Raw genomic sequence first — 13,874 nt, 5'->3', positions numbered from 1 at the left:
TAAATAACATGTATAGACTACTTAATTTGTGGTCTTCTATGTTTTACTTATATTAAATCATTAAATTATCTCAATTGCAAATGAACTTAAGTCCTGTTACTATCAGTGTATGTAGATGAGAAGACTTAGATACTGAGCAGTTACACAACTTATGCAAGCTAATGAATGACAGAGGTAGGATCTGAACCCAGGAAGTCTGACTTCCTGGCCCACATAATTAACCACTGCACTATTCTAAATGGATAAAGAGAGCAGATGACTGGGTGCATGAGTGGCCGAGTGAGAGAGTGCATATCACCAGAATTGAGGAGTGGCCTTTATGGTACACTGGGGAGTCAGGGATGAAGTTGGGAGGCTATGGGTCTAGAGATGCAGATTGGGATTATCCCAGGGTAGCACTGGGCTTAGAGTAGCATTTGAGCTCTTCAGAGAATTCTGAGGGTGAAGGTTAGGGCACAGGATGATAAATGAGTGGTTGCCTCTTCTTTCCAGTTGACCGTGCAGCAGAAGGTGTTCCACATTGCCAATGAGCTCCTGCAAACTGAGAAGGCCTACGTTTCCAGGCTCCATCTCCTGGATCAGGTGAATGGCCCCTCAGGGATCCCAGGGCCCCAGGACCTGTTAGGTGGGTACCCAGGAGGAAGTAATAGGGCCTGAGCGCAACCCTACCATTACCAATCTAGAGTTGGTAAGACCCTTTTCTGACCTTGACCCCCACCCTGTCTCTGAAGTCGATTTTTATTATGACTCCAAGCTTAATCTTTTTACCAACCCTCATTGCTAACTTTGGGTGGGTAAATCAGCCCTGACTGCAACTCTGACCTAGATCCTGAATTTACCCCAGCTGTAAACCAGACCCTGAACTTCATTCTAATTCTGGCCGTATTCCTGACCCCAAATCCACTAGTATCCCTAAGGGTAGGAACTTTTGCTTGCTTTACTCACTATGTTATCCCAGCCACTACAACAGTACCTGGCACACAGTAGGCATTCACAAATATATGTTAAATGAATGGATCTGACCTTGAACCTAAGTCTTGACTCTGCTCCTGACTTCTCATTGTCCCAGTGCCTACTTCCAGGTCCTAACCTTGACAACCGGAAATCCAACCCCACATATAAGCCTAGCTCCATTCCCTCTCTCCTCAGTCTCAAAACCAATGCAGATCCCAAAGCTCCACAGAGCTTCCCACAAACACTGCCCCTTCCCCAGCCAAGCCTCAGGCCCAGCTGGTCTGAACACTCCTGCCTGCCCCACAGGTGTTCTGTGCCCGGCTACTGGAAGAAGCTCGGAACCGCAGTTCCTTCCCTGCTGATGTTGTCCATGGCATCTTCTCTAACATCTGCTCCATCTATTGCTTCCACCAGCAGTTCCTGCTGCCTGAGCTAGAGAAGCGCATGGAGGAATGGTGAGGGGCCCCAGATCTAGGCTGTCTGCCCTCCTTTCCTCCTGCCTGTCCTCTCCTCTTACCGCCTTTCACAAAGAGAATAAGACCAAAGTTCTTCCCTCTATGCCCTCCCAATCTAATATGAAACACAGACCAGGACTCAGAAAATTGTAACAGCACAGCCCTTAAGAGTATGAGGCTAGGAGCCACATTGCCTGGGTTCAAATTCCAGCTCTGCCACTTGCTAGCTCTGTGATATTAGGCAAGTTTCTTAAATTATTGTGGTTCATTTTCCTCATCTATGTAATGAGGATAATAATAGCCTAACTTATAGGGTTGTTTTAAGGATTTAAATGAGTTGACACATGTCGAGAACTTAGAACAGAATCCTGTATATAATAAGCGCTCAACATGAGCTGTTGTTTTTTTTTTTTTTTTTATCAGACCTAAGATAGAGCTGGGAATGGGAGGCTGTATGAATCCATACAAATGGACCAAACCTAGTCTGGGGTTAGAGAAGGATTCAAGGAAGAGGTGATTCCTGAGCTGAGTCCTGAGAAAGAAGGGCAGAGTTTATAGGCAGTCTCCCAGCCACCAGGCTCTCCTCTTTCAATCCATCCTTTAGAGTCTACCTGCCATAATGGTCTTCCTGAGCAATCAGACCATGTTACTTCCTTTTAAAAATCATCTCCATGTTCCCCACACCCACAGGATAAAGTGTGTCCCCCTCACCAGACTGTACCATGGAGGGCTGGAAGGAAGCCAGTTCCTACATCTCCCCAACTGACTTTTACCCTTGAGGGATAGACCAGACCTGGTTCTTGTGTGTTCCCCAGGAGACTGTGACCAGTGAGGGCTAAGACCAGGTCCCTCAGCAGACTGTGACTCCTGAAGAGTATGACTAGGCCTGTTCACTTTGCCTCACTTATCAGATAGTGACCCTGTCAGGGCTTGGCTAAGTATGACTCATTTGTGTTTTCAGAATCACCCAGCATAAGGCTGGGCACAGAATCAATAATAAGTGTATGAAGTGACCCTTGCAGTGAGATCCAGGCAGGTATTCCAGAATATATTATTCCTGGTACTTGCAAAGGGCAGAGTTGAGGTAGGTGGTAGCCCTGGCCATTGTCTCAGGTCAAGCTGAGACTTTTGGCCTAACTGGCTTATAACATAAGCAGCAATTCCAGAGGAGCAGACTGGCTAAGAAGTAGATTTCCAGGAATGAGATGACAGTAGCTTGCCTGTGGCTAGAGACCTAGAACCCTGAGAGAATTCTGGGGGACAAGGATCAGCAGGACCATGTCAGCCCCTGCTTCCACCCCAGGGACCGCTATCCGCGCATCGGAGACATCCTACAGAAGCTGGCACCCTTCCTCAAGATGTATGGCGAGTATGTGAAGAACTTTGACCGGGCTGTGGAGCTGGTCAACACCTGGACAGAGCGCTCCACCCAGTTTAAAGTAATCATCCACGAGGTACAGGTAAGCAGTGAAGCTGGATAGGGCAGACTGGGGAGGAAAGGTCTGCAGGGACCCAGTGAGAGGTCTATTGCCAGGCCTGAGTCCCTCTGCTTCTGCCTGTCACAGAAGGAGGAAGCCTGTGGCAACCTGACATTGCAGCACCACATGCTGGAACCTGTGCAGCGCATTCCCCGCTATGAGCTGCTTCTCAAGGACTATCTGTTAAAGCTGCCCCATGGCTCCCCGGACAGCAAGGACGCCCAAAGTGAGTGCACACATCTGGGCCCTGCCCCCCACCCCATCCCCCAAAACTTAACTCACAGGGTCAGCCTTCCATTGCCACATAATTGAGATCCCAGTACAGGTTCTCCAAACTGAAAGGCCCACACGAGGCTCTGGAGTAAGGCTCTGGAGGATGAACCTCCAGGTCAAGATCTTTCCCTAAGTACCCAGACAGAACATTCAGGAGTCCCCCAGTCTAAAGTCCCCAACTGGAGCCCCAAAGTTTGAAAAGCATGCCCAGAATGATCCCCTAGAGAAAGCCATCTGTTTTCTAGGCCAAGACCCCAAGGCTGACCCCTAGACTCATGCTGAAATGAAGTTGTGCCAAGTCCAAAATGAAACTGAGTCTCAACCCCCAGGGACTGAGCTGGCCAGGAGCCCAGACCGATCCCTCAAGCCAAGTCCTCTTTACTGAATCTCCACAGCTGAGCTCCCCACAAAGAGATTTGTCTCACTAAGCCCCTGACTTTCCATCCTCTACATTTAGAGGTTCCATTCCTTTCCTGTAGAGGAATTCCATTCCTCCACTCTGTCACCAGCCACTACCTAGAATAAACCTCCCAAAAGAACCTCCCAAGTCTGATCAGAGCCCTACAGAATCACCTCTTCGGAACTGAGCACCCCAGACTGAACCCTGTATTTTCTACCTCCAAGATTTGGATCTCTAGGCTGAGATGCTCCCTCTTCAGACTGAGTCCTCACACACTGAACTACTAGAAAAGTATTTCATTCTGATTCCTCCAGTATGAGGCCCACCCCCCCCCCAGGGTCATACCTCTAAGAGTGATCCCCAGAATCTCCCCAACTTTCTCTCCCCAGACTATTATTTCCTTTCTTTCCTTCATTAATGTAGCAGCTACTTACTGAACACCTTGGTTCTGTGCATGTCATGGGCACAGGGGATACAGAAGTGAACAAGACAGACAGCAAATAGAAAATAAACAGAAGTGACAAACAAGAGGACATTAGAAGGTGCTACATGTAATTCAGAGATTAAGAGGGTGATATGATAGGGACTTTGGGGCTTACTTTAGATTGGGTGGCTTCTCTGAATAGAAGATATTTGAGTCATACCTGAATGACAAGAAGAAGGGAGCCATGTGTGGATTGTGGAGGAGCATATTCCAGGCAGAAGCAACAGCAGGTGCCGAGTTCCTAGGGGCAAGAGGGCAGTAGCTTGCATATGTCTGGACAAGCAAGAGGGCCAGTGTGACCTGAGCATGACAAGTGAGGGTAGAATGGTAGAAGTAGGGTTGGAGACTTTACAGGCCAGGATAAGGAGGTGGATTTTATTCTGAGTGTGGTGATTAGCCATGAGAAGATTTTGATCAGGATCACTTGGAAAGCAAGAGAGGGAGCTGAGAGACCAACAGAAAGCCTTTGTAATAATCTAAGTGAGAAAAGTGCTTGGATGAGGATAGTAACAGTGAAAGCAGTGAGAAATGGTTGGATTCAGGATGTTATATTTGGAAGCAGGACCAAAAGAACTAGGGTGTAATGAGTGTGAGGCTTGGGAGAAAGAGTCAAAAATTACTTGCAGATTTTTGGTTAGTGGCGATGGTTCTCAAGATGAGCTTAGGAGGTCGATTTTGGGCATGTTCAAAGTGAGCTGCCAGTTAGGCAGTTAGATGAGTCTCAAATCCCAGGAAGAGAGATTTGGATGTCACTGGCTCATAGACAGTATTCAAAGCTGTGAGGTTGGCCACAATCACCAAGAGAGTGAATGTAAATGGTGAAGAAATGGGGGCCAAGGACAAAGCTGAGGGAGGTGGAATCAGCAAAGGACTTAAGAAGGAGCAACCCTAAAGGTAGGAGTAAAGTTAGGAAAGTGTGGGGTCCTGGAAACCCCAAGAGTCAGAAGCAGACAGTTTTGTCCACTGCTGTGTCTGCTTCCCAAACTGAGCCCCCTCCATCCCACCAGACAGGACATTTTGCTACCAAGCCTGGACCTCTAGAAAGAGCTAGAACCCTAGGAAGTTTGACAGCCAAATGCTACAAACATCTGCAGACTAAGTGCCTCAATCCTCTCCCCAAATGAGAGCCCCCCTGAAGTGCCAGGAATGGGATACATAACCTGAACCTCTAGAAAAAGCCTTCTAGACTGATTCCCTGGGAGTAGTTCCATGAACTGACATCTCTAACCTGAGCTCTCAGGCTGAATCCAGTATGAGGTCCCAGTTATATAACCCCACCCTGGTTTCCCCAAACTAAGTTCTGGGCCTCCAGAATGTTCTCCCCACCTTAAGCTCTGAGAGTGAGTTCCCAGTCAGAGCTCTCAACCTGAGATCCCACAGGGAGATTCCCCCTGTGGGAAGAACTTCCAGTCTGATCTTCATGGGCCACCATTCTATAAACAGGTATTGCCAAACTTAGCACCCTATATTAATCCTCTATTTACTGTCCCTCAGACACCCTATATTTATCCCCAATTTACTGTCCCTCTGTCCTGAGCCCAAAAGACGGAGTCTTTTGTCAGAGACTGATCCATGCCACAGACTAAGACCACCAAGCCCTCAGACTGGATTTCTACAGTTCCCCAGTGTGAACTCCAGAGGGAACCCCAAGCTTAATAGCTGCCCAGTCTCAGCTCTAAACAGAGACTCCAGATTGTGTTCTCCCTAACCCAAATCTCCAGACTGAAGACCCCTATTTTCTATCCCCTTCACTGAGCCCTTAGATTAATGCTAGATTTTCCCCAAAATTATGTGACCCATGCTCCAAGTCTGATATTCTCCAGTCTCAATTCCCAGACTGACTCCTCCCAGACAGCCCCCCCATTTTCTACATCCCAGCCTTGGATTCACAGATTGAGATTCCCAGGCTGAGTCCTTCAGAATGAAGTCTCCAGACTGGGCCCCCTACTGAGACCCAAGAAGGACCCCTCACTGGCACACTGAGTCTCCACACTTTATAACCTTCCAGGGGGATCCCCAGAAGAAGCCTCCTGTCTCATTTCTCCACTCAGAGCCCATGAATTCTACAGAATCACATATCCACATTGAGCTTCCAGGACTGAGTTCTGAGAATTTATTTCCACACTGGATCCCTAGCATGACATTTCCAAACTGAAATTCCCCAAATGAGCTCCCTGGACTGAACCCCCAAATGAGTTGCCAGTGTAATCTTCCTAAACTGGGCACCAGATAGACCTCTTTTTACCAACTATGTGTCTCTGGGCAAGCTGCTCAGTCTCAATTTTCTTATGTGTAGAAGGAGGATGATAATGATACCTCCCTCATAGAGTTGTTTTGAGGATAAATGAGATAATCCAGGTAAAGCTCTTAGCACAGTGCCTAGCACATGGCAAAGGCTCAATAAATGTTAGCAGTTTTTATTACTGAATGCCCTGGCTGATGCCTTCCTTACTGAATGCCCATAAAGTCAGCCCCAGATCGAGTTCACCTAACTTAGGTTCCTGTTTTGGACCAATTTCAACCCTATATGAGCCCCCAGAATGAACCTCAGCTTGAGCTTGCCCAACTGAGCTCCCCAAACTGAGCCCAAAGATGAACCCCCCCCACACACTGAAAGAACTTCCCAGTCCAGTTTTCTGGAGCCACTCAAAATGAGAATCTCTGAAAGCCAGTCTAAGATATGCTCACTAAGCTACCTGGGCCAAGATCTTAAGCTAACCTCCTAACTTTTTACCCCTCAGACTAAAATCCCCAGGTAGAGCCCCAGAAAGTGCCTCAAGGTCTAAGCCCCAATGAATCATATCTCTGGTTCCCTAGACTGACTCCCCCACCTTCTGCTTCCCAGACTGAACTCTGGAACCTGGACCCTAGACTGGGTTTCTCAAACCAGGCCAACTGAAACTGCTGGCCTGGGCTGCCTACCCTGAGCCCAAGACTGAACTCCAAACCCAGACTGCCAAAGCCCCACCATAGCTTCCAGACCAAGCCCCTACACTGAGCTCCCCAAACTGCACTCCCTAGACTTGGACCCCCCAAATGAAATCCTAGACTGACATCCCCACACTGAGCCCCCAGACAGAGCCTACACACACTGGACCCCTGGAAATGTCAGTTTGGACTCCATATAAGACATCTCCAGACCGAGTTCCTGATACCAAAGCCTCTAGTCTTAGCCCAATGGCCTGCGCAGGTCTAAGCTTGTATGCCCACAGCTTGCCAGAGTCTTATTCTCCCTTCCCTGGGTACCTCCTACTTCTTGCACCCGACATGCTCCCTGCCCTGGGGTGGGGGAGATGCAGAATGTGTGGGAGAAAGGGCAGATGGCAGAGCAGCTCCAGCTCTGATATCAACTCAGCTGCTTCCCAGGTAGACAACCTAAGGCCACCACCTCTTCTCTCTGTCTCTTCATTTTGGCCAAACAGGGCACAATCACACCTATCTTACAGAGTTGTTGTGGGGATTGAAAGGAGCTAATTTATGCAAAGCATCTGTTGGGAAGGCCTGGAGAGAGTGGAAGGACTGGCCCCATCCTTGGAAGCTCCTAGTCTACTAAGGGATGAAGATTTGTAAATGCATTATGAATATGCAGTGTGACTAGTAGGACAGAGGGGAGCAAAGAGGAATGTGGGAACCCAGACAGGGTCCCATCCCAGCCTGGGAACTCAGAGCGGGTTTACTGGAGGAGGCAAGCTGAATCCAGAAGACTGAGTGGCAAGACAGGACATGTTTAAGGAGGTGCAAGTGGAGAAAGTTGGAGAGGTCAGCAGAAGTCAGATCTCCAGGGCTTTCAATGCCAGGCTAAATGGCTGGGTCTTTACCCTGCAAATATAGGGGAGCCATTGACAGATTTAAGCAGAAGAGTGACAGCAAGCTGTATGTCAGAAAGACCCTCTGGCAGCCAGGGTGGAAGAGGGGTTGGAGATGAGAGACTCCTGAAAGGCCTGACAAGGGCTACAGATCTTGAGCACCAAGACTTGGTCATGGAGGGAGAACTTCCTAGAAAACCAAGACTTGGTTTGCCTCTTCAGATGCACGTGTACTCCTCCATCACAGGTATATTTTAGTGGGAAAATCCAGCACCATACAGACAAGAGTGGAGTGCAGTACAGCTATAGCAGGCCCTCAAGCACTAGTAGGATTTGTTACTGTATGGGGATGTGTAGGGACTTACTCCAAGTTTTTTTTTTTCCTGATGATTCCTGGTCACTGTAGGAAATATGGAAATTATAGGAAAGACAAAAGAGGTAGGGAAAAAGATCACCTGTGATAAAAGCCCCCAGGGAATAAGCATGATGAACATTTTGAAATATATTCTTCCTGGTATTTTTTATACACATATATTTTGCAAAATCAAGATCACACAGTATATACAAGTTGTTATCCTTTTCTTAAAATATCCTGAGCATTTGACAAATTATAAGCATTATTTGTAAAGGTTGTTTAGTATTCCACTATATGAATGCACATTAATTTATTTAACTGAACCCCTACAGTTGAACATTTTTCTTTCTGGTTGACACTGTTGTAAAAATCACTGCAATGAAAGTGTATTTGTACATAGAACATATATTTTTTATTGAATTTTTATTTTAATTCTAGTATAGTTAACATACAGTGTTATATTAATTTCAGGTGTACAATATAGTGATGCAGCAATTTTATACATCACTAAATACTCATCAAAACAAGTGCACTCCTTAATCCCGATTACCTATATAACCCATCCCTCACCCTAAAGTAACCATCAGTTTGTTCTATATCATTAGAAGTCTCTTTCTTGATTTGTCTCTCTCTTATTTTTTCCCTCTGCTTATTTGTTTTGTTACTTAAATTCCACATATGAGTGAAATCATAGGATATTTGTCTTTCTCTGATTCACTTATTTCATTTAGTATTACACCCTCTACCTCCATCTATGTCATTGCAAATGGCAAGATTTCATTCTTTTTTATGGATGAATAATATTCCATTATATATAAATACCACATCTTTATCCATTCATTTATTAATGGACACTTAGGCCACCTTCATAATTTCGCTATTGTAAATAATGCTGCTATAAACATTGGCATGCATGTATCCCTTTGAATTGGTGTTTTTGTATTTTTTGGGTAAGCACCTAGTAGTGCACTTACTGGATCATAGGGTAGTTCTATTTTTAACTTTTTGAGGAACCTCCATATTGTTTTCCACAATAGCTGCACCAGTTTGCATTTCCACCAACAGTGCACAAGGGTTATTTTTTCCCACCTCCTCACCAATTTCTTGTGTTTTGATTTTAGTCATTCTGAAAAAGTGTGAGGTGGTATCTCATTGTGGTTTTAATTTGCATTTCCTTGATCAGTGATTTGAGCATCTTTTCATATGTTTATTGGCCATCTTTATGTCTTCTTTGGAGAAATGTCTGTTCATGTCTTCTGCCCATTTTTGAATTAGATCATTTGGTTTTGAGGTATTGAGCTGTATCAGTTCTTTATATATTTTAGATACTAACCCTTTTACAAAGATGTAATTTGCAAATATCTTCTTTCATTCAGTAAATTGTATTTTAGTTTTGTTGATTGTTTCCTTTGCTGTGTAGAAGCTGTTTGTTTTGATGTAGTCCCAATAGTTTATTTTTGTTTTTGTTTCCCTTCCCTCAGGAGACATATCTAGTAAGAAGTTGCTATGGCCAATGTCAGAGAAATTACTTCCTATGCTCTCTTCCAGGATTTTTACGGTTTCAGGTCTCCCATTAAGTCTTTACTCCATTTTGAACTTATTCTTGTGTATGGTGTAAGAAAATTGTCCAGTTTCATTCTTTTGCATGTGGCTGTTCAGTTTTCCCAACACCATTTGTTGAAGAGACTGTCTTTTTCCGATTGCATATTCTTTCCTACTTTGGTCAAAGATTAACTGACCATTTAATTGTGGATTTATTTTGGGTTTTCTATTCTGTTCCATTGATCTATGTGTCTATTTTTGTGCCAGTACCATATTGTTTTGATTACTACAGGTTGGTCATATAATTTGAAGTCTGGAATTGTGATACCTCCATTTTGTTTTTCTTTTTCAAGATTGCTTTAGCTATTTGGGGTCTTTTGTGGTGCCATACATATTTAGAATTGTTTGTTCTAACTCTGTGAGAAATGCTGGTGGTATTTTGATAGGGATTGCATTAAATGTACAGATTGCTTTGGGTAGTATAGCCATTTAAACAATATTTGTTTTTCTAATTCATGAGCATGGAATGTCTTTCCATTTATTTGTGTTGTGTTCACTTTCTTCCATCAGTGTATAAAATACAATAGAAGTTTTCAGAGTACGGGTCTTTCACTTCTTTGGTTAAGTTTATTCTTAGGTACTTTATTTATTATTTTTGGTGCAATTGTAAATGGAATTGTTTTCTTAATTTCTCTTTCTGCTTCTTCATTATTAGTATATAGAAATGCAACAGATTTCTATACATTGATTTTGTATCCTGTGGCTTTATTGATTTGTCAGTTCTAGTACTTTTTTGGTGGAGTCTTTAGCATTTTCTAGATGTAGTATCATGTTATCTGCAAATGGTGAAAAGTTTATTGCTTCCTTACCAATTTGGATGCCTTTTATTTCTTTCTGTTGCATGATTGGTGTGGCTAGGACTTCCAGTACTATGTTGAGTAGAAGTGAAGAGAGTGGGCATCCTTGTCTTGTTCCTGACCTTAGGGGAAACATTCTCAGTTTTTCCTTATGGAGTATGATGTTTGCTGTGGGTTTTTCATAGATGGTCTTCATTATGTTGAGTAATGTTCCCTCTAAACCTACTTTGTTGAGGGTTTTTATCAAGAATGAATATTGGGGGCACCTGGGTGGCTCAGTCAATTAAACGTCTAATCTCGGCTCAGGTCATGATCTCACGGTTTGTGAGTTCGAGCCCCACGTTGGGCTCTGTGCTGACAGCCCAGAGCCTGGTGCCTGCTTCAGATTCTGTATCTCCCTCTCTCTTCCCCTCCCCCACTTGCGCGTGCACACCCTCTCTCAAAAATAGACATTAAATTTTTTAAAAAAGAATGGATGTTGTACTTTGTCAAATGTTTTTCTTCTGCATCTATTGAAGTGATCAGATGTTTTTTATCCTGTTTCCTGTTACTGTAATGTACCACGTTGATTGATTTGTGAATATTGATCTACCTTGCATCCCAGGAATAAATCCACTTGACTGTGGTGAATGATTCTTTTAATGTATTTTTTTATTCATTTTGCTAGTATTTTGTTGAGGAGTTTTGCATCTATGTTCAACAGAGACATTGGCCTGTAGTTCTGTTTTTTGTGGTGTCTTTATCTGGTTTTGGTACCAGGGTAATGCTGGCCTCATAGAATGAATTTGTAAGTTTTCCTTCCTCTTCAATTTTTTTGGAATAGTTTAAGAATAGATATTAGCTCTTCTTTAAATGTTTGGTAGAATTCGCCTATGAAGCCATTATGGTCCTGCACTTTTGTTTGTTGGGAGCTTTTTGATTACCAATTCAATTTCCTTGCTAATAATCAGTATGTTCATATCTTCTATATCTTCCTCCTTCATTTTTGGTAAGTTATATGTTTCTGGGAATTTATCCATTTCTTCTAGGTTGTCCAAATTGTTGACATATAGTTTTTCATTATATTCTCTTATAACTGTTTGTATTTCTGTGGTGTTGGTTGTTATTTCTCCTCTCTCATTTGTGATTTTGTTTATTTGAGTCCTTTCCCCCTTCTTTTTGAGGAGTCTGGCTAGGGGTTTATCAGTTTTGTTGATTAGAATGTGTATTTTCTTGGTAGAGATTCCTATAATCTGAATTATTGAGACAAAGAGTAGGCTCATCACTTTCTTTCTTTATATGACTTTTTCCTGGTTATAAAAGTAATACATGTTCTTTGTCAAAAATATGGAAAAACAGAAAAATCTAAAGAACACAATAAAACCACCCATAGTCCCACCATCCAGAGACAATTTGTTTAACATGGATATGTTTCTTTCCAGTTACATATGTAATTATTATTGTTGTTATTTTTAATGGCAAAAAATAATCCTGTTAAGCTTTCATTTTATTCACTGCCAGTTATTCCATGCACTGTGATTCTGCTGTTGTGGCATTTTCTGATTTTAAGTGATGTTGCTATAGACCTCTTTGAGGCTGGTGCTTTCTGGGATGGGAAGGATGTGGTCAGGCCAGGAGGAGGTGTTCAGGGAGCAAAGAAACCCCCAAGAGCCTCTTCTCTGCTAGTCTCCCATTTGACCTCCCACTCTGCCCACAGAATCTCTGGAGCTGATAGCCACAGCAGCAGAGCACTCTAACGCTGCCATCCGCAAAATGGTGAGTGGCCCTTCTAGCCCCTGTCCTTCCTTGGCCACCCACCTGTGGTGTCTCTGTCTGGGGGACTTGTGACTTCTGGACATGTAAGGGAAGGCCAGCACTCCAACCCTGCCTTTTGCTTACTGTCTCCTGCCAGGAGCGAATGCACAAGCTGCTGAAGGTATATGAGCTGCTAGGGGGTGAGGAAGACATTGTCAGCCCCACCAAAGAGCTCATAAAAGAAGGCCATATCCTTAAGCTGTCAGCAAAGAATGGGACCACTCAAGACCGATACCTCATATTAGTAAGTGCCAGGTGTGGGCTTGCACACATTGACTTGGTACTCACTCAAGTCTGTACCTCCTGGAGCCATTCTGTCCTCTATTTTTCATTGTATCTTCACTATTTTTTACAGGTGATGTAACTAAGACTTACAAGTGACTAGCCCAAGGTCACCCAACTAGGAAGTGACTCCCATGCCTAGGCTCTTTCCTTGTGACCCTTGTGCCCAATCTGGGCTGTGCTTTCTCCATCTATTGCCTTGAGTCCCCAGCAATAAAGCTCCAGGAGTCCTATAAGGGTAGGGAGCTGGGCCACACCTCTCCTGGGTCCTCCACACTTACATCCCAAAACTTTTCCTTCCTAGTTCAACGACCGCCTCCTTTACTGCGTGCCCAGGCTGCGGCTCCTTGGCCAGAAGTTTAGCGTGCGGGCACGCATTGATGTAGATGGCATGGAGGTGAGCACCAGGAGGTGGGAGATGGTGACCTGGAGTGGGGCCTTGGTGCTGGGAGGAATAAAGTCATTCTGACTTTGACCCTGAGTCTTTGTGTGCATGTGTGCAGAGGGTAAGGGCCCTGTGGAGCTTAGTACTCACAAAGCCTCTTTCTCCCTCCATTCAGCTAAAGGAAAGCTCCAACCTCAATCTGCCTCGGACCTTCCTGGTGTCAGGAAAGCAGCGCTCCCTGGAGCTCCAGGCTAGGTACTTGCCCTTACCTATACCTTCCCTCCAGCCCCCTCTTTCCCTTCAGATATGAAGCAATCTACCCTAATGCCAGGCTACCCACCTCCCAACTCCAACCAAGGAAGAGACTGTTTCAGAGGAAGCATGGGCACCTTTCCCCAAAGATGCAGGCTTGCTCTTCTGGTGGGTTTTGTTAGAGGAGAGGGAACAATGAGATATTAATCGAAATAGGAATAATAACAACAGTTTATTATAGATTCAGATATTTAAGACAAATAACAACCAAATGCAATGCTTGGTCCATGGTAGGAGCCTAATTTGAGAAAAATCCTAAAAGACATTTGCAAGACAATAGGGAAAATCTAAATGTAAACTGAACAATAGCTGTTGAGTAATTATTACTTTTTCAGGTGTGATAATGGTATAGTGGTTATATAGGAGAATGGCCTTGATTTTTGGTGATGCATGCTGAGGATTTAGTATCATGATATCTATAATTTATTTTTAAATGATTTATCAACCCCAAATACATACATATATGCATATACACACATATACACATACATATATAA

At 44.1% G+C, this 13,874-nt stretch overlaps 1 protein-coding gene across 2 annotated transcripts in view; it reads left to right on the top strand.

Annotated features, from left to right (window-relative positions):
* FGD1 (FYVE, RhoGEF and PH domain containing 1) overlaps positions 1-13,874 on the top strand; it is a 42,001-nt gene that overhangs the window by 20,392 nt on the left and 7,735 nt on the right. For both annotated transcript variants that reach the window (XM_058712185.1, XM_058712184.1), the window contains exons 5-12: positions 493-582; positions 1,261-1,409; positions 2,713-2,869; positions 2,975-3,113; positions 12,301-12,359; positions 12,496-12,642; positions 12,985-13,077; positions 13,241-13,320. In XM_058712185.1, coding sequence (XP_058568168.1) covers positions 493-582; positions 1,261-1,409; positions 2,713-2,869; positions 2,975-3,113; positions 12,301-12,359; positions 12,496-12,642; positions 12,985-13,077; positions 13,241-13,320 — 914 coding nt within the window. The remainder of the gene's footprint in view (positions 1-492; positions 583-1,260; positions 1,410-2,712; positions 2,870-2,974; positions 3,114-12,300; positions 12,360-12,495; positions 12,643-12,984; positions 13,078-13,240; positions 13,321-13,874) is intronic.

Source organism: Neofelis nebulosa, chromosome X, assembly GCF_028018385.1.
Source record: "Neofelis nebulosa isolate mNeoNeb1 chromosome X, mNeoNeb1.pri, whole genome shotgun sequence".
Classification (NCBI taxonomy): Eukaryota; Metazoa; Chordata; class Mammalia; order Carnivora; family Felidae; genus Neofelis; species Neofelis nebulosa.
This window is presented reverse-complemented; position numbering and strand designations above follow the sequence as displayed.